Raw genomic sequence first — 19,921 nt, 5'->3', positions numbered from 1 at the left:
TTTTGGAGGGGCAAAAGACAGGCCACCTTTCTGAAAATGTGCCCTGGGGTGTCACGTGCGCATTTTGAGATTTAAGATTGGCTCTTTTCAGCCCTGATTCAGCAAAGCACCCAGGGCTTTCTTAACTTTACGCATGTGCTTAAATCCATCTCCATTCAGCAGAGCTCCTAAGCACGTGCTTAACTTAAACTTGAATTCAATGGAACTTCAGCTCGTGCATGAAGTTAACCGCATACTTATGAGCGTCTACTTGTTCTTATGGATTTCTAATAGTAATTTTGAGGGAATGCAGCCTGCCCCCACACATGGTTTTGGCAGCCCATGTACCTGATGAAAGAAGACTTAACCAGGTTCTATCAGCCTCAGTCAATGCTGCTTGTGTTGTTGGCCAGGAGGGGAACCCTTCTCTCATGAATAATTCCAGGTGCTTATTTTCTTCAGGGGCTAAACATGTTGCCTTCATACAGCTCCCAGCCCAGAAATGAAGCTCTGATTGCCCCAGGCTGCCAGGCCAGCCCCAGTGACTTATCTTATCACCTTTCCACTACTGAAATGTCTTAGGCAGACTTATGGTAAGGCAATATAAAGATACTTATTGACTATACCTTCAGCAAGGTTTGTAAGTATGTTTCATACCAATGGCTTCCTACATAAATTTTCACAATCTGATGTAGGGAGTGGACTCTTACTTCTGCTGTCCAGTCTTCATCTAAGGGATAAGGTTCAAAATGTCAAGGTCACAGTGAAAGTAATTTTAAAATAATGAAACTTGGTGGTGGATATGACAGTCGTGAGCTACTGATGGGATATCACAATAGTGTAATAATAACATGGATTCTTTAGTGTGCTAAATGACTGTAGAGAATTCTGTGCAAACACACGCGGAGCTCAGGCCTTGCATTCTGTTTCCCGGGGTCAGATATAAGCATTGTCAAGAAATAAACATGCAAATGGGCAACAGCAAGCACCCATGCTGCAGCCAGTATTCCTCTCTCCAGTCCAGTCCAAAGTCTTGGTCTGCATCTGTCTGGTTCAGTCTGGGCTCACTAACCTGGTACGTTTACCTGCCCAAGGTAGATAAAGCTGGATATGCCGTTAAACCTACACCAAAAAGGTACCCAATGTCAACACTCAGGAGCAGTGGGAAAAGCTGAAGTGTGTTGGGCTTTGCTTTGAAAGTTACGACTGATAGAAAGCTTTCACTGGACTTGACTGTGGTTTTAAGCTCAGGGAGCTCAAGGGAAGCAAAGCTATTTCTTCACCACCGTTTGTGTGTTCCTTTTATCACTACTTTTGGAGACATTAGGCTAGCCTCACACACTTCTTGTGTGCAAGGAATGGAAGTAGTGTTATGGTGCCTGCTCCAGGCCCTCCCGTGCACCCGCACAAGCTTGGGCACAATTTAGGCTCTGTGTTTAGCCTCTAGATCAGGGGTTGGCAACCTTTCAGAAGAGATGCCCTGAGTCTTATTTAGTCACTCTCATTTAAGGTTTTGCGTGCCAGTAATACATTTTAACGGTTTTAGAAGGTCTCTTTCTATAAGTCTATAATATATAACTACACTGTTGTTGTGTGTAAAGTAAATAAGGTTTTTAAAATGTTTAAGAAGCTTCATTTAAAATTAAATTAAAATGTAGACACCCCTAGACTGGTGGCCAGGACCCGGGCAGAGTGAGTGCCACTGAAAATCAGCTCATGTGCCACCTTTGGCACGTGTACCATAGGTTGCCTACCCCTAGTCTAGATTTTATCTGAATGTGTAAATGACTTTCTGGAAAAGTTTAAATTGAAATCAGTAACAGGAATAGTCCATGTGACTCAAAACAGTTACTGTATTATCCTGTGATATGCTGGCTGGAAAGTTTAAATAACTATTCACCAGAATAAAAATGGTTAAAAAATATTTGATCTGAAAAGCGCCTGCATTATGAAAAGATTTGTGCACCTACAATAGCACGTCAGTCCTGAAAGATATACACAGCAGTCACATTCTCACAGAAGTGATGTTTGGAGGGACGTGGACAATAATATGAAAAGATTAGACAACTCTGGAACGTGAATATGTAAAATAAAATGAGTTTGTACAGTATCTCACTTAGCACAATGGGCCCCCGGTCCATGACTGGGGTCCCTAGTTGCTACTGTAATACAAATAACAACAACTCAATTGTTAGGCATTTAGGATTGTTACAATTATTTCCCGTGTAATTTCTCTAACACAAGCTATGCCCCACAGTATGTCATGATGACATCAAGATGCAACAGAGATGACTGAACTCCTTCATACAAAGCCCTGTTATCATGGATTTTAATTCCATCAAAAGAATTAGTAGGATTCAGTCCTTTGTAGGTACATAGATTTCACATAGGAAACCCACTTTAAATATCAATCCCCTAGTCTCATATTAGAACATAAGAATGGCCGTACCGGGTCAGACCAAAGGTCCATCCAGTCCAGTATCCTGTCTGCCGACAGTGGCCAATGTCAGGTGCCCCAAAGAGAGTGAACCTAACAGGTAATGATCAAGTGATCTCTCTCCTGCCATCCAGCTCCACCCTCCGACAAACAGAGGCTAGGGACACCATTCCTTACCCATCCTGGCTAATAGCCACTAATGGACTTAACCTCCGTGAATGTATCTAGTTCTCTTTTAAACCTTGTTATAGTCCTAGCCTTCACAACCTCCTAAGGCAAGGAGTTCCACAGGTTGACTGTGTGCTGTGTACAACATACAACCTTAACCAGAAAATATATTGTAGCAACTCAATTCACAGAGACCTTCTGGGATGCAAGACTTATTTGCATATCTGCCTGGAAATATGCTGTATGTCATGAAGGGTTTTCACTAATTCTGTCTCTTTTGAGTGGGGAAGAGACAGAATTTTCAAGCAAGCAGGTATATTCTAAAGATAAATATGAATGCCTCTTCCGAAATAAATGTTACTGTAGTGCAGTCACTATGCATTTCTTCTAAAGCTTGGGGGTTGCAGTAGCTACTTCTTAATAACTATTGGCTCATACTAGATTTTATGAAAACGAGGAGTTTGTTGGTCACATAAAACCCTGGTTAATTTGAAACCTACCTTTTCCTCCTAGCTAGCACTGGATTATTGAATCTTTATTCTTAATCAGCCAATATCCACTCATCATATTTTAAAACAATACAATCACTTATTGAAAAACCTTTACTTACCGTGTCCCTTTGTCTCTGCAGGTATCTTTTGTTTCAGATATGATTTCAAAGCATCTTTCATTGGTTCATATGTGATGTCCCTTTTGTCCAAGTAAGCACAGAGTTCATGGATTTCAGACATATTTTCAGTAAGTGGGAGGCGGCAAGTTCCTAGCCAGTTCCTATCCATTCAAAGTTAATTGAGAATAGGTCACTAGATCTTTATCTATTTTATTATACCAAATACTTTTACATGATTTATTTTTAACTAATTCAGGCCAAGTCATTGTTAAGAACACCTGGTAGAAAACTTCTCCAGCCATTAATACTTGAGCTTTCAATGGGATTTTTCCCATTGAACACTTCTGCATTTCTTCCACTTGACAAATAATGCTAATTCACTAGAACCTTCACATGAGTGCTCCATACCAGATTTAGAACACGTCTACAGTATCAGGCCCTAACAGACTATATGTGTTGTCCGAAAATTTTAAACTAATATAAATTGTAGGTGAACTTACAGGCCTTTCATCTGCCGAGACCTGGCAATGGTTGCTGTTAGTAGAGACACCTAAGCCAGTTTAAGAGCTGTCCTCCTCACTCTGCAATGTTAGTGATCAGTGATACTAGCAGAGGAATGCAGAATGCTGAGAGGAGGGATGAACTCAGGTCACAGCAGGTAAATGAAAGAAATTATTAAACAATTTTTTTGGAAAAGTATGTTTTAATGTTTCACACCCTTCTTTCATCCTTTGAGTTTCTTACATTTATAAACTTTTTGGAAAGCATTTCAGTGCCTCTTTAGTGCTCCTTGGGGAGTCATTCCTTCTGTCTAGTGTAATGATGTCTGCCCTTCTCTAGGCATATAGGATCACTTTGTGACAAAGCAGAATTTAGCACTTTCAGTGCAGTTTAGAAGTTACAATATTCCATTTTAGTAATATATCTTCAGGAGTAAAACTAATTAAAAAGAAAGACTGAAGGACTGCTCTTCCAAAGTTAATATGCAATATGACTGAAGAACTCAAACAGAAAATGAACCCAGCCCCGTGAATTTCATAAAGACTAGTATATACAAGAATACCTACTTGACATGTTGAAAGAGGACTCCATTCCCAGAGATGTACAGCTGGTTTCGGTCTAAAGTACTTTCTATATGGAGCTGTCCAAGTGCTGAATCGGGGTATTTTACTAAGACACCAAGTGCCATAACATACAAAGGGGGCCTCAGGACTACCTGAACATCCAGCATCTTGTTTACTATACCCTTCATAGAATCTTCAAGGTTAGAGGTCAGCATAGAGCAATTTCCTACATGAAAAGGAAATACATAAATGTATCAAGACCGTGTTCTAACAAGCAAAAGATTAATAATTACAGCAACACTTGCCCTCTCTCTCAGCATTCACGCAATCTGTTGAAAAGTCCTCTGGGTTCAAAATATCCATTTAATACATTTTTCTGTCCATAAGAAAATGAATGTTAAAAATACTCCCACTCGGAAAAGATGTTCCTTTTGTTTGCAGAATTTGCATTTATAACCAACTCCAATATAGAAAAGGTTTTGTTTGCTTGTTTAAGAGCAGGCCCTGCATTTCTTATGGCAGATGTTTTGGCATAACTACAAGGAGTAGTGCTTGCTCAAGATGCTCCTAGAGCCCTCAAGTAACAGGTCACTAAGAACTTGCATGGGTAGTGATCCCTGTGGCACAATAAACCTTAATTTGTGGTGTAGATATCATCTATCTTTAATGTTGCAAGAGAAATTGAGAAGGCAGTCTGTAGGAGAGCTGTACATAAGAGGACCTGACACACTGGGATTGGGAAGTAGATCCATGCATAGGGCAATATGGAATAAGTAGAATTGGGAGAAGAGAATGTATGGGCCACTGTTAATGGTGAGACACATAGGAGCAACAAGAGACACAATAAGAATTAAGATCCAAGTTGCAGGCCCGGGCAAAGTTGTTCATGGCCATAAAGATGAGGGCAAGAAGTTTAAATATAATGTCATGGGCAAGGGGCACTAACTGAGGGACTCAAAGAAGGAAGTGATGGTGTCTGATCAAAAGGCAAGGAGGAGAAAATGACTTATCTTGTAATTCTGCATCTGAGGAGACCATCACATAGGAGTTTTTGTCTCCAGGAATCGTTATGTCAGAAATTGCCCTAGCTCAAGATCAAGCCCATTGATGTTGATTTTCAATAAGTCTTGGGATATCGAAGGAATTCCAGAAGACTGGAAGAAAGCGAATGTTGTGCCAATATTTTAAAAGAGTAAACAGGAAGACCGGGGTATTTATAAGCCTGTCAGTCTCACATTGATCCCGGACAAGACAGTGAAGCATCTGACATAGGACTTGATTAATAAAGAATAAAATAAGGGTAATATACTTAATGGCAATCAACGTGGGTTTATGGAAACTAGATCTTGTCAAACTAACTTGATTTTTTACGAGATTACAAATTTGGTTGATAAAGGTAATAGTGTGGATGTAATAGACTTCTGTAAGGCATTTGACTTGGTACTGTATAATATTCTGATTGAAAACTAGAACAATATAAAATTAATATGACACATTAAATGGATTAAAAGTTAGCTGATAGGTCTCAAAATGCAATTGTCAATGGAGAATCATCATTGAATGGATTGAATGGGTGTGTTTCTAGTGGGTTCCTGCAGGGGTCAGGTCGTGCCCTAGGCTAGTTAACATTTTTATTAATGACCTGCAAGAAAACATAAAATCATCATTAAAAATGTCCAGATGACAAAAAACTAGGGGAAGTGATAAATAATGAAGAGGACAGGTTACTGATACAGAGCATTCTGTATTAAGCGGGGCTCAAGCAATATGCATTTTAATATTGCCAAATATAATGTATACATCTAGGAACAAAGAATGTAGGCCATACTTACAGGATGGAGTTCTTTATCCTGAGATGTAGAGACTGAAAAGGATTTGGGGTGGGAGGGTAGATAATCAGCTGAACAGGAGCCCCCAGTGTGACTCTGTGGCCAAAAAGACTAATGAGATCCTTGGATGCATAAACAGGGGAATCTTGAGTAGGAGCAGAGAGGTTATATTACCTCTATTTGGCACTGGTGTGACTGCTGCTGGAATACAGTGTCCAGTTCTGGTGTCCACAATTTAAGAAGGATATTGATACATTTGGAAAGGGTTCAGATAAGAGCCATGAGAATGATTACAGGACTGGAAAACATGCCTCTTGGAGTGACTGACTCAAGGAGCTCAATCTTATTTAGCTTAACAAAGGGAAAGGTGGTGACTTGATGACATTCTATAAGGACCCACATGAAGAACAAATATTTCATAATGAGCTCTTCAATCTAGCAGAGAAAAGTCTAAGATAATCCAATGGCTGGAAGTTGAAGCTAGACAAATTCAGACTGGAAGAAAGGTGTCAATTTTTTACAGTGTAAGTAATTACCAATTGCAACAACTTATCAAGGGTCATGGTGAATTCTCCATCCCTGATAAAATTTAAATCAAGATTGGATTTTTTTTAAAATGTTCTAGTTCAAAAGGAATTATTTGAGGTAAATTCTATGTCCGTGTTACATAGAAGGTCAGACTAGATGATCACAATGGTCTCTTGTGGCCTTGGAATCTATGTATCTATGCATCACCTCAATATTTAAACACCTTAGCTGAGACGGAAAGTGAATGGGAGAATACACTGAAAATAAAATGACACCAAATTACCCCTATAAAGCTTCACTGCATTTGTAAGGTTAGGAATTCCCAAAGTTACAACTTCTGCTTCCAAAACATCTATGTTGGAGAAATTATCAGGCAACAAAATCTTCTCTGAGCGAAGAAAATTTACTTGAAAAATAAAGACAAAAACCAAAGTGTTAATTTTGTCATTTACCTGTCCAAGGTTCACTCTCGCAAAAACAATAGGCTGTTGACATTTCCCCCCTCCCTCCCCAACAATATATTGATTAGTTATTTTATATTCTAGAACTAAACCAGGAGATTCTTACTGTTTCATAATAAATACCTGGAAACTAATATAATCGTAACATTTTTTTGTGATACAGCATGGCCAGAGGGCAGCAGGAGAGAGTTAGAAGGGAGCCTTATTCCCTGTAAGGGGCCGAAAGTTTGCTATAGATTAACTAGAGCACCTGGAGCCAATTACAGCACCTGAAGCCAGTCACATGATAAAAACCTCTGCTTCAATCAGACAGTGTGGGAGTTAGAGCAGAAAGGATTGGTGTTGGAGCAGACAACAGTTTGGAGGAGTTGGAGCAGAAAGGATTGGTATTGGAGCAGACAACAGTTTGGAGGATTTGGAGCAGACAGGATTGGTATTGGAGCAGACAACAGTTTGGAGGATTTGGAGCAGACAGGGTTGGTGTTGGAGCAGACAACAGTTTGAAGGAGTTGGAGCAGAAAGGATTGGTGTTGGAGCAGAGAACAGTTTGAAGGAGTTGGAGCAGAGAGGATTGGTGTTGGAGCAGAGAACAGTTTGAAGGAGTTGGAGCAGAGAGGATTGGTGTTGGAGCAGAGAACAGTTTGAAGTAGTTGGAGCAGAGAGGATTGGTGTTGGAGCAGAGAACAGTTTGAAGGAGTTGGAGCAGAGAACAGTTTGAAGGAGTTGGAGCAGAGAGGATTGGTGTTGGAGCAGAGAACAGTTTGAAGTAGTTGGAGCAGAGAGGATTGGTTTGGAACAGAGAACAGTTTGGAGGAGTTGGAGCAGAAAGGATTGGTGTTGGAGCAGAGAACAGTTTGAAGGGAAGCAGAGGACAGTTTGGAGAAGTGCTGCGGTGGGCTAAGAAGTCCAAGACCCTAGGTAAAGGGGCACCTGGCTTGTACAGAGGGAGGGCAGGAAAGCCCCCACAAGCTGAAGAGCAGGAGAGGGAAGTAGCCCAGGGGAAGGAACCGTCAGTTCAAATGGTTTACCACTATCATCAGGGCCCCTGGGCTGGGACCTGGAGTAGAGGATGGGCCCAGGTCCCTCCCTCTCCACTCCCCTCCTCTAGGACACTAGTGGGGCAGTTAATATTCCAATTTGGGGCAAGAAATGGTGCCCTGAACTGCCCTCCCCCCAACGAAGAGAAAGCACAAGACCCATCATAATAGTGCTGGCAATTTGCCACATTTTGAAGATCAAGATGTAAAATCAAACGTCACTTTACTTTAAAGCACAGCAAAATGATAGGTAGTACAATCCACAAGAAACACTTAGTGGAGGAGCTGTGGTTTTCTGCCACACTTCAAAAGGGTTCATAACTCTTTTGAAGCTAGATGGTCCTTTCATAAATGAAAAATTATTTTGTTACTACCAGAGACATAAAGAACCCAATTCTCATATACACTAAGACCCTTTTCTACTGCTTTGGTAGTTTAAAGAGGCTTTAAAAAGGGGGTGAAATTTACTCCCATTTATACTGCTCTAGCAGTGTAAAGGGCTCTTGGTATAAATGAGAATCAGGCCCACCATCCTTCTTCCACCTGTTGCACAGCATATTAATGGGCCTATTTACATAAGCAAAAGCTATAGGAACATGCCTTAATCCCATATCTGGCTTTAGGATATTTTAAATTATTATTTCAACTTTGACAAACATTATTGAATCTATATTATTAATCGATTGATTGTAGGTAAGCTTACATTAACATCTAGAAATTATTGTATTAATATACAGTATATCATACTAGTTGCGAATTACATTAAATCAAATATAAGCTTTTCTTTTGGTTCAAACTATTCACCATTAGTGTTACATATTCCAAAACCTGCATAACAAGTTTGATTTTCAGTCTAATTGAAATTTGTTCCAATATATATTGTGACAAAGTTCCTCCTCTATCTTGGTGGGTCCTGCGCTTATTGGCGGATTTGCTCACCTCAGTGATCTTCCCCACAGTCTGGGTCAGCTCCTCCTGTGTCTGATCAGGAGTTGGGAGGTTTGGGGGGAACCCAGGCCCATCGTCTACTCCGGGTTCCAGCCCAGGGCCCTGTGGATTGCAGCTGTCTAGAGTGCCTCCTGTAACAGCTGCATGACAGCTACAACTCCCTGGGCTACTTGCCCATGGTCTCCTCCAAACACCTTCTTTATCCTCACCACAGGACCTTCCTCCTGGTGTCTGATAACGCTTGTACTCCTTAGTCCTCCAGCAGCACAGCTTCTCACTCTCAGCTCCTTGTGCCTCTTGCTCCCAGCTCCTCACGCGCACTTTTCCTCTGGCTCCTCCTCACCTGACTGGAGTGAGCTCCTTTTTAAACCCAGGTGCCCTGATTAGCCTGCCTTGATTGGCTGCAGGTGCTCTAATCAGCCTGTCTGCCTTAATTGGTTCTAGCAGGTTCCTGATTACTCTAGTGAAGCCCCTGCTCTGGTCACTCAGGGAACAGAAAACTACGCAGCCAGTGACCAGTATATTTGCCCTCTACCAGACTCCTCTACCCCACTGGTCTGGGTCTGTCACAATATATTTCCTTCTATTAAGACTACGAGCAGTGGTTTCAAAATATTTAGACCATTTTGTCTGTTTCAAGATAATCTGTACATTTTGACCATATTTTGTGGTATATCTTTTTTCAATAGCTAGTTTGTTCCTTGGATTCTGCTTTCAGCACACTGGGAGGCTATGGTTTGTTATAAGTCTCTTTTCCCATCCATATCAAGGGGATTCCATGTTTCAGTGGTTGTATCTTAGGATTCAAGCCCTAAAATACAACCGAATTTGCTCCAATCCCTCAGACAGAGACAAACACCTACAAGATCTTTATCAAGCATTCTTAAAACTATAATACCCACCTGGGGAAGTGAGGAAACAGATTGATAGAGCAAGACGAGTACAATAGGACAGGCCCAAAAAAGAAAATAATAGAACACCAATGGGCATTATGTACATACCCCAGCTAAAACCTCTCCAGTGCATTATCAACGATCTATAACCTATCCTGGAAAATGATCCCTCACTCTCACAGATCTTGAGGGACAGGTCAGTACTCGCTTACAGACAACCCCCCAACCTGAAGAAAATACTCACCAGCAACTACGCACCACACCACGGAAACATCAACCCAGGAACCAGTCCCTGTAGCAAACCTCATTGCCTACTCTGTCCCCATATCTACTCTAGTGTCTTCATCAGAGGACCCAACCACATCAGCCACACCATCAAGGGCTCATTCACCTGCACGTCTACTAATGTGATATATGCCATTATGTGCCAGCAATGCTCCTCTGCCATGTACATTAGCCAAACCAGACAGTCCCTACGTAAAAGAATAAATGGACACAAATCGGACATCAGGAATGGTAACATACAAAAGCCAGTAGGAGAACACTTCAGTTTCCCTGGACATTCTATAACAGATTTAAAAGTAACTATTCTTGAACAAAAAAACTCCAGAAACAGACTTCAAAGAGGAACAGCAGAACTAAAATTCATTTGCAAATGTAACACCATTAATTTGGGCTTGAACAGGGACTGGGAGTGGCTGGCTCATTACAAAAGCAGCTTTGCCTCTCCTGGAATTGACACTTCCTCATCTATTATTGGGAGTGGACTACATCCACTCTGATCGAATTGCCCCTGTTAAGAACGGTTCTCCACTTGTGAGGTAACTCCCTTCTCTTTATGTGTCATTATATAATGCCTGCAGCTGTAACTTTCCCTCCACGCATCTGAAGAAGTGAGGTTTTTTACCCACAAAAGCTTATGCCCAAAGAAATTGGTTAGTTTTAAGGTGCCACCGGACTCCTTGTTGTTTTTATGCTTGGCAGTCAGCAGTGCCAGTGGCAGAAAGGATTTAACACTGTCAGGGTGTGTCTACATCACAAACAAAACCTCATGGCAGCAAGTCTCAGACCTGGATCAACTGACCTCCCAGGGCTCATGCTACAGGCTAAAAATAGCAGTGTAGATGTTCCTGCTCAGACTGGAGCCCAAGCTCTAAAACCCATTGAGGGTGGGTCTGAGAGCCCAAAAGTCTACACTTCTATTTTTAGCACCATTTTACAAGCCCCATGAGCCTGATATATATAGCTGGAACTGTTTTTCCAGTAACATTTGGTATTACATTTTGGGATTTGTAACATGAACTTTTGCAGGTATATACATTTCCACACGAAGTGAGTATCCTTTGAATATATTTAGTATAGTATCTAAACTTCCTTTTTTTTTTTTAATTTTAGAAAGTTTCAGTGGCATTATATATGCTTCATGTAGCATTTTGTGTTCTACAGCCATCTTCAGTATAAATACACACACACACACACACATTTATGGATAATGTTTTAATGTTATCACTAGTCTTGTCTACATTAGGAAATTACCAGTTGCCAGCAATGGATGTCATCAGTGGCTGCAGCTGAACTAGTTCTAGAAATGGTCTAACTGCAAACAGAGGGCAAAAGCCACAGAGAGAGTGTGAGGTAAACTTGCAGGTAAAGTTCCCTGACAAGTGAAGTTTGTTGCGCTGCTACAGAGGCAGCTTCTCTATAGCTCACCAGAGAAGACATCTGGTCTGACTAAATTTACCAGGTCTGTTGGACTGGGAATCCCATTGTGAAGTTTAAACTATCCAAGGGAGACTGAAGGGATATGGATGAGGGACTACAGGCAGGTAGGATGAGGGCTGTAGGCAGCAAGCAAGTTAGTACAGTTACTCAGCCTCACTGCCCACCCCAACTCCAAGGCCCTCTCTCCGTTCCTCCAACTCCCTTACCTCACTCACTGTGGATTAAGGTAATATCTTTTACTGGACCAACTTCTGCTGGTGAAAGAGACGAGCTTTTGATCTTCCACAGAGCTCTTCTCCGAGCCTGGACTTGAAGAGCTCTTTGTAAGTTCAAAAGCTTGTCTCTTTTACCATCAAAGGTTGGTCTAATAAAAGATATTACCTCACCCATCTTATCTAATATCCTGTGACCAACATTGCTACAGCAACGCTGCATACTTAATGCACAGTGAAAGTTTATATTTGTTTTCAGACTATTGTGTGTTTAACATAATACAGCCTATAACCCTATGCCTGAATTAGTGACATACAGTTCTATGGTATCAGCATATACAGAGACATGGAGGGAGACTGTGTTAATTCAAAGCTGGCGTATAGCTCATCTTGCGCTCCCTTGATCCTGAAATGGCCGTGTGCTGGGCCAATCCCCTGACAGAAAAGCAGCCCAAGGGCTTGCTCCAAATTATGCTGGATGCCAACAGCCCCCCAATATCTGACACCTCAGCTGAAGACAGGCATTGTGCCAGGGAGCCCTAGCCATTGCGCCAACTCTATCCCATGCACCACCAGCAAGGCAGAGGTGGTGCAGGAATTACTGCACTAGATCTGTAACAGAGGATTTCACCAAACTGGAGTAATCCTTCTGGTGTCAGATAAATTGACTATCTGGCCAGATTCTGCTGGAATCACACTGCAAAGCAGCAGAACCAAACCTGAGACCTCCTGGCTCTATATTGTTTGGTGACCCTAAACATGAATTCCAGAATGCAGAGTCGCACGTTTTCCTCAGCTTCTAAGCCAGCCTGGCAGTGGGCCTACATATTGATTGGGACACTTAAGAAATGATGCTCAGAAAAACTGCATCACAGGGAGGTTGCACTAAGGTGAAATGAAGTCCCCACATGTCCTGATGCCTCATTGTGGTGTACTGGCCCAAGTAAAACTGGTGGGTAAGAAGAAAATCAAAGATTTTGGTTTAAAAATAAATGTTATTGGAGACTGACTTAGAAATAGTTTAGTACCAAAAATGATCCAGAGATAGGGTGACCACTGTAGCCTGATTTAGGGAGTACTAATAATATAAATTTTTATTTATTTTTAATTTTATTTAACTTAATTTGATTAATAATATGAATAATAATTAATTGTTAATATTAATTAATATGGGTTTTAGGCTTGCCAATTTGTTTGATAAAACGATTAATGTTTTTGTTTTGAATGAGGCTTTATAGAATTTGCAAAGGATTTTGGGGGTATGACAGGAAGCTTACACTGACACAGATATAGCCTTAAAGATTTTTTATTAAAATTAATAATAGTAAGAAAATGGTAAAATACTTAGAGTTACAAAGTTACAATTGCATTATTGCTATTTGAAAGATACATATGATAATATAGTATTATATGCAACAACGCTTTGGTTAATATACTTCCTTGTTTTTTCTTTTTTTTGATAACCTGGTGGTAAGAGACACAGGACCAGCCTTGCAGTTTAGGTTTTTTAATGTTTGAGTGCGGGATGCAGTGCTTAGGAAAAACTAATGATAAGAGCTATTTAAGCTGACTACGGTTTACTTGACTAACATAAACTTAAAATTAAAACCTAATACACAAAACCAAGAATAAAACTTAGTGAAACCAAGCTTAGCCTAGTTTTTTAAAAACTTAAAGTTTAAGAAGAACAACTACAGCCTACTAATACTAGTAGTTATTGTAACTAAATAGAATAGATAGAGAGATAGAGTAGAAATAGAATGTATGTGAGAATGATAGAGCGGAGTGCTTTAGCGAGTTGGGTTATTTTTTTTTATAGTGCTGGAAATTTTTTTTTATACCCAAATTTTATTTTTTACCCACAAAATGTTATGGTACGCCTACTCCATAGGCTAGTATGTATGGGCGTATTGATGACATGTACCTACACATATATGTTTTTTTGTGATGTACCTGTGAAGTTCGTAGGTACAAATTAAAAAAAATGCCATATTTTATTGTTTATTGGTTTTTAATAAAAGGATATAAACCTAGGCATGGGTACTTATTTATTTAGGTAACAAAATATAGCTTAACTTTGATTTTTAAGTAAAAGGTTTTAATATAAATATACTAACTTTGCCTTAGCTTAACATACAAAATATAGCCTGTAGGTTTTTTTGCATTACAGCCAAACTTACTTTAATATAAATTTATAAACCTATTACAATAAACCATGTGTGTGTGTATATATATATATATATATATATATATATACACACACATACACCATACAGCTACATATATACATATATTACACACACCATACAGCCCGTTTTGGCCGTGACAGTTCATTTTTTAAGCCCTGTCCTGACCATCCCGACCATTTTGGCCAAAGTGGGCACTGGTTCAGTTTGCTTTTGCCAACTTTATCAATTGCTAAGATTAAGCCCAAACAGGACAAATGCCCGCTTTTGTCAAAAAAGCAGGGTGTGGAGGAAAGTGCGAGGGGGGGGTGAGCAGCGACACCAGCCCCACACAGGGGGACAGCAGGGCTCGGTCGGGGTGTGAAGAGGGACAGGCAGGACTCAAGCGAGTAGCAACACCAGCCCCTGCCTCGCACAGGCAGTAGGCAGGGCTCCGGTGAGCAGCGATGCCAGCCCTGTGTGGGGAGGGGAGCTTGGGTGAGCGGCTCAGGCCAGCCCCACACAGGCAGGGGAATGGGAGTGGGGGCTCAGGCTAGCCCCCCTTGGTGTCCCTTTTTCCCTTTGGGAAATATGGTCACCCTACACAGACACCAGAATGAAACTGAAGATGTTGAGAGACAGAGGTAGAGTATAATTATTTGTAACTTATTCTGATAGTGCTCAAATGTGCAAGCAGCTTTCCAAACAGAAAAAAATGAGGTTTACCTATGAAACGGAACTCACTGCATTCACACTCTATCAGAGCTGCATTCTCCAGGAGCCACAGCAAATTATCATCATTGACTAAAGTAGGGTACTTTCCCACCAAGTCTAATGGCAGAAAACAGTAATGCACTTCCTCTTCTGTATCAAGTAATGGTGTATCCATCAACCCCAAGGGAGCTTTATCATGTAATCCTAGAGGAAAATCAGAGGATATCAATACACAAATAAGGAAAATTGCCATTAATTTTGTTACTTCTGTTGGCGGAAGGTACAAAGAGTTCTTCTTAGCATGCGTGTTCATGTCTCCTCTCTGTACACAGTATGACACATATCAAAGATTAACAGTGGAAAATAGAATATATAGTTGTTAATGGGGAGTTATCAGCCTATGTGTGTATGTGTGTGAGAGAGAGAGACAGACAGACAGGCAGACAATTTGGGAGATCTGTGGATTCTCTGTGTGTATTTGTGCCAGACTGCAAACTCCATTTTAAATGTGGGGCTTGTCTGTCTTCTCTGTTGCCTTTTTACCTTCATTTTGGGATGAAATTTCAAGGGATGGTGACACAGCGTTAACAAAAGAGGGTTGTTAGATCTTGATAGTCTCCTAGTCTATGGAAATACCCTTGGGACAAAAAAGGCAGACTAAGAAAACCAGTCCATCTAGGTAGGCTGCTAGCTAAGCAATGGATCACCTGGCATGGGGACTTGGATCAATAACCTAGAAGAAAATATAAAACTGATGCTAATAAAGTTTTCAGATGATACAATTTACCAAGTGTCCTGGTGGATTCTCCATCACTGACAATTTTAAAATCAAGATTGGATTCTTTTTCTAAAAGATCTGCTATAGGAATTATTTTGGGAAAGTGCTCTGGCCTGCATTATACTGGAGGTCAGACTAGATGATCTCAGTGGTTGCTTCTGGCTTTGGAATCTATGAATCCATGATTTGTTAGGGTGGCACATACTGATTAAGACCATTCACTGATCTAGAATGATCTGAATCACTTGGTTAACTGGGAACAGTTAAACACCACACACTTTAATAGAGCCAAATGTAAGACCATTCAGGATCCAAGAATGTTGGTTACACTTGTCAGATGGGGTACTGATTCCTGGAAAGCAGTGACTAAGAAAAGGACTTGGGGTCATTGTAGCTAAGCAGCCGAACATGAGTTCCCATGGCAATGCTGTGGCAAAGGGGGCTGATGTGATGTCTTAACAAGGGAGTATTGAGTAGGAGTAGGGAGGTGGTGTTTCCTCTGTAAACAGCATTGGTGAGACCCACATTGGATACTGCACCCAGGTAGGTACATGCCTGCCTGGATGCACACACCAAAATCCCTAATTGTATGTGCACGTAACTAAATTTGCACCTTTGCTTTCATATAATTAGTCATCTGGAAGTTGAGCACGTGCATACAAAGCACAACATATTAAGAACTTTCAGATTCTAAAATATTTAAAAATCCTAATCTTGGCTCAACACGAGTGGGTTATGACTGTGGAGGAAAATGGCCTAAGGCCTAAACTTTGGCAAAACTTTGGTCAAGTGAACTGTATGTATGGTCAGGTGAACTGTATGTGTGGCCTGGAGGAAGGGGGGGTGGTGGTGAAAGGAGAAAAGTCGACAGAAACTACTAAAGCAGAACTAACTGTAGAAATTATAAAAGTAGAATTAACCTTTTGTAACAGCTTATGATTAATAGCTGCCATGTGATTCAGCAAGAAACCGCAAAGGGCAAAAGTAAGGAAAAACAGAAAGGCTTGCTTTGCTTTATTCCTTATATGCATGTAAAACTTCAAGGAAGTACATGTAATTTTTGTGGTTTTATCCTATATTAGCTCTCGTATTTTATCTGTCGGGGGCGGTCGGCTGCCTTGGCTGACTCCTCCATGCATGCATGTTTGATTGATCAGTAAAGGAGCCTCAGGCTGTCTGATCCAAAATCAACCGTGTGGTCGGTTTTCCACAACATGACCTACAGAATGTGCTAAGTAATTTAAAGTACCAGATACATTCACAGAGAGTAGGGTTGGGACATCTACCTGTAAATGCTGGGCTTTTAATGGGAAACTCTGATGGCTTGCTGATACATTTTTGCGTTCTCCAGTAATTCATGGATGCTCTTTCAGCTACTGGTATATCTGCAGGTCGCACACGCAGATTGTGTTTCCCTTCCTTCAAATTGTCTAAAGTCTGTTAAGATATAGAAAAGTTATCGACTATTTTAAATTCAAATAAATAGTTCAAAACATAAAAGTAGCCACAGATGATACTTTAATGCCTGGTGAACAGCCCTTTGCATCCATAAAAAAATGTCATGGAATATTGTACAATATGTCTGCAATAGCTTCTATAGGCGTGATCAGGTCCAAACTTAGAATGTTCCTATTTTCGGTAGAAGTAAGAATGACGGGTGGATTTTCATAGGAATATGTAATCTAATTAGAGCCCTCATATATTCCAAAAAGTGTATTTGGGTCTACATGCCTCGTCCTGTGACAGTACAGTACAACCAATATTCACAGTTTGATCACAAATCTCCCAATAGTTTGGGAAGGGAGAGCAGGATAAAGGCTTTTAGGAATTTCTGACTTCTACCTTCAATGTTGTAAAATTTGGCCCTTACCCCAAAGGGTCACCATCTCCCATCACTGTCAGTGGGACCGAGCAGGGGTGCAGAGGAGAGACGGCGGGGCAGGGGGGAAGAAGGCCTAAGGGGAAAGTGTGGAGCAGTAAGGAAACTGAAGTAGAAAGTGGAATAGGCAATGACCTACTCTGCCTGGATAGGGTGGGGGATAGGATTGTTGCTCCCACACACCAGGCAGGAGGATAGAATAAGGTAAATCCTCTTCAGGTAGCAAACAGGGAGGTGACATTTTTGTGTGTGCATTTAAAGTTGAACTTTGAAAACAAGATGGTTATGCACAAAGTGGGGGTAAGCAACTTCTCCCACAAGATGAATATCAAGATGGGTGAAAAGCAATGTGCTATATTTGTTTTTAAAACTCTCAGAAATCTCTCCTGTTTGTTGTGTAACTCTTGAATGTTGAGCACTTTGATTTGGCAAAGTTAGCATGGACAATGAGAAATAAACAGGCCCAGCACAAAGGCTGAAGGGCCTGCTGGGTTCTGATGACATCATGATGGTAGGTTATTGGAAGTAAGGGACTAAGAAGGGAAGTAAATGTTTAGCTTCATATAAAAAGTGCCCTGGTGCTAGTAGTAAATAGTATCTTACAGTCAACATTTTTGTTCCACTCAAACACTTTTTTGTTTTGTTTTGGCCACTGAAGCAAAAAATCTGTCATTCGCTCAGCTCTACCTGGATTCCATAAACCAAACATCAGTCCCAAGCACCAACCATTAAAAAGAGCTCCCATCCTACTTCACAGAGATTATCAACAGAATGAAACAGATCAGTAAAACTGGTCCTAACCCAGACCAGATTGCAACCACCATCCTGAACTCCTGACTAGATTCAGCTCTATCACTCACAACAAAGGAAAGAAGCCCTGAGGAATGTCTACATCCTTTCCTGCAGGAAAAAGGGTACATAGAATGCAATAGAGTAGCTCATATCCACCAACTAGGGCCACTGCCCCACCTAAAAACTAGAGTAAGCCAAGTTGATATTCATGAAACAAGAAAGCATTTCTGGAGAAAAGTTAATAAACATTTTTTCTTTCATAATTTGGATGTGTGGAATCTGAAAGTGATGTTTATCAAGATGAATTTTGAACTTTAAGGTAAGTAAAAAGAAAAAAGAAAACGGATACCATTTGTAACATAAAAACAGAAAGTAAAGGAGAGTACTAATTATAGAATATTTTTCTAATTTTGGAAACTGTGCTATCAGAAAATGCAGGGAGCAATCTCTGTCAAAGATCAGACTCTCTGCCTCCTCTGGTCCCTTGATGTTGTGCACTTACATTTTGTTGGTTTTGCCATAAGGATGACATTTAAGATTAAGTAAATGAACTACTTTTTCAGGTATTTTTGATATGTGAAGGAGTTAAATGTACTGCTATGCATTGCACAAAGTATCATCCACAATATAGTACGTTACAGTTTATTTCTGTAAATTCTCCTCTTTCAAAAATATAAATTATTAGGAGCTAATTATTAGCCCTAACTACTAAGCTAACCTAAAGCAGACTTTTGCTTACAGTGTGGGTGGAGTATCCATTTGGATACCTAATCCACAGCATAAGCTACATACTGATAAATATAGATTATTTATTTATTCAGTATTCATATGGTATTTATTAATTATATTTATTATTATCCTCAGGTATCCCATAGACAAAATATGAAGGCACTCTTGAACTAACAGAACTTACTAGATCACCAGCCCTCGTTCTCATGGGAGACTTCAATCACCCTGATATCTGCTGGGAGAGCAATAGAGCGGTGCACAAACAATCCAGGACGTTTTTGGAAAGTAGGGAACAATTTCCTGGTGCAAGGGCTGGAGGAACCAACTAGGGGCAGAGCGCTTCTCAACCTGCTACTCACAAGCAGGAAAGAATTAGTAGTGGAAGCAAAAGTGGATGGGAACCTGGGAGGCAGTGACAATGAGATGGTCGAGTTCAGGATCTTGAAACAAGGAAGAAAGGAGAGCAGAATACAGACCTTGGACTTCAGAAAAGCAGACTTTGATTCCCTCAGGGAACTGATGGGCAGGATCACCTGGGAGAATAACATGAGGGGGAAAGGAGTCCAGGAGAGCTGGCTGAATTTTAAAGAATCCTTATTGAGATTGCAGGAACAAACGATCCGGATGTGTGAAAAAATAGTAAATATGTCAGGTGATCAGCTTGGCTTAACAATAAAATCCTTGCTGATCTTAAATGCAAAAAAGAAGCTTACAAGAAGTGGAAGATTGCACAAATGACCAAGGAGGAGTATAAAAATATTGCTCAGGCATGCAGGAGTGAAATCAAGAAGGCCAAATCACACTTGGAGCTGCAGCTAGCAAGAGATGTTATGAGTAACAAGAAGGGTTTCTTCAGGTATATTAGCAACAAGAAGAAAGTCAAGGAAAGTTTGAGCCCCTTACTGAATGAAGGAGGCAACCTAGTGACAGAGGACATGAAAGAAGCTAATCTACTCAATGCTTTTTTTTCCTCTGT

At 40.6% G+C, this 19,921-nt stretch overlaps 1 protein-coding gene across 7 annotated transcripts in view; it reads right to left on the bottom strand.

The window, feature by feature from the left end:
• KCTD19 (potassium channel tetramerization domain containing 19) overlaps positions 1–19,921 on the bottom strand; it is a 55,959-nt gene that overhangs the window by 21,463 nt on the left and 14,575 nt on the right. For 6 of the 7 annotated variants that reach the window (XR_007769377.1, XM_050923150.1, XM_050923157.1 and 3 more), the window contains exons 3-8: positions 16,832–16,982; positions 14,780–14,971; positions 6,899–7,021; positions 4,262–4,484; positions 3,195–3,355; positions 606–709 (exon numbers count right to left, since the gene is read on the bottom strand). Coding sequence is in view for 6 of the 7 variants with exons in the window: in XM_050923150.1 (XP_050779107.1) it covers positions 606–709; positions 3,195–3,355; positions 4,262–4,484; positions 6,899–7,021; positions 14,780–14,971; positions 16,832–16,982 (954 nt within the window). In the remaining variant the exon portion in view is untranslated. The remainder of the gene's footprint in view (positions 1–605; positions 710–3,194; positions 3,356–4,261; positions 4,485–6,898; positions 7,022–14,779; positions 14,972–16,831; positions 16,983–19,921) is intronic. The other variant, XM_050923154.1, reaches the window with a different exon arrangement.

Source organism: Gopherus flavomarginatus, chromosome 14, assembly GCF_025201925.1.
Source record: "Gopherus flavomarginatus isolate rGopFla2 chromosome 14, rGopFla2.mat.asm, whole genome shotgun sequence".
NCBI lineage: Eukaryota > Metazoa > Chordata > Testudines > Testudinidae > Gopherus > Gopherus flavomarginatus.
The sequence above is the reverse complement of the archived record's forward strand: the minus strand, read 5'-3'. Positions and strand labels throughout refer to the sequence as shown.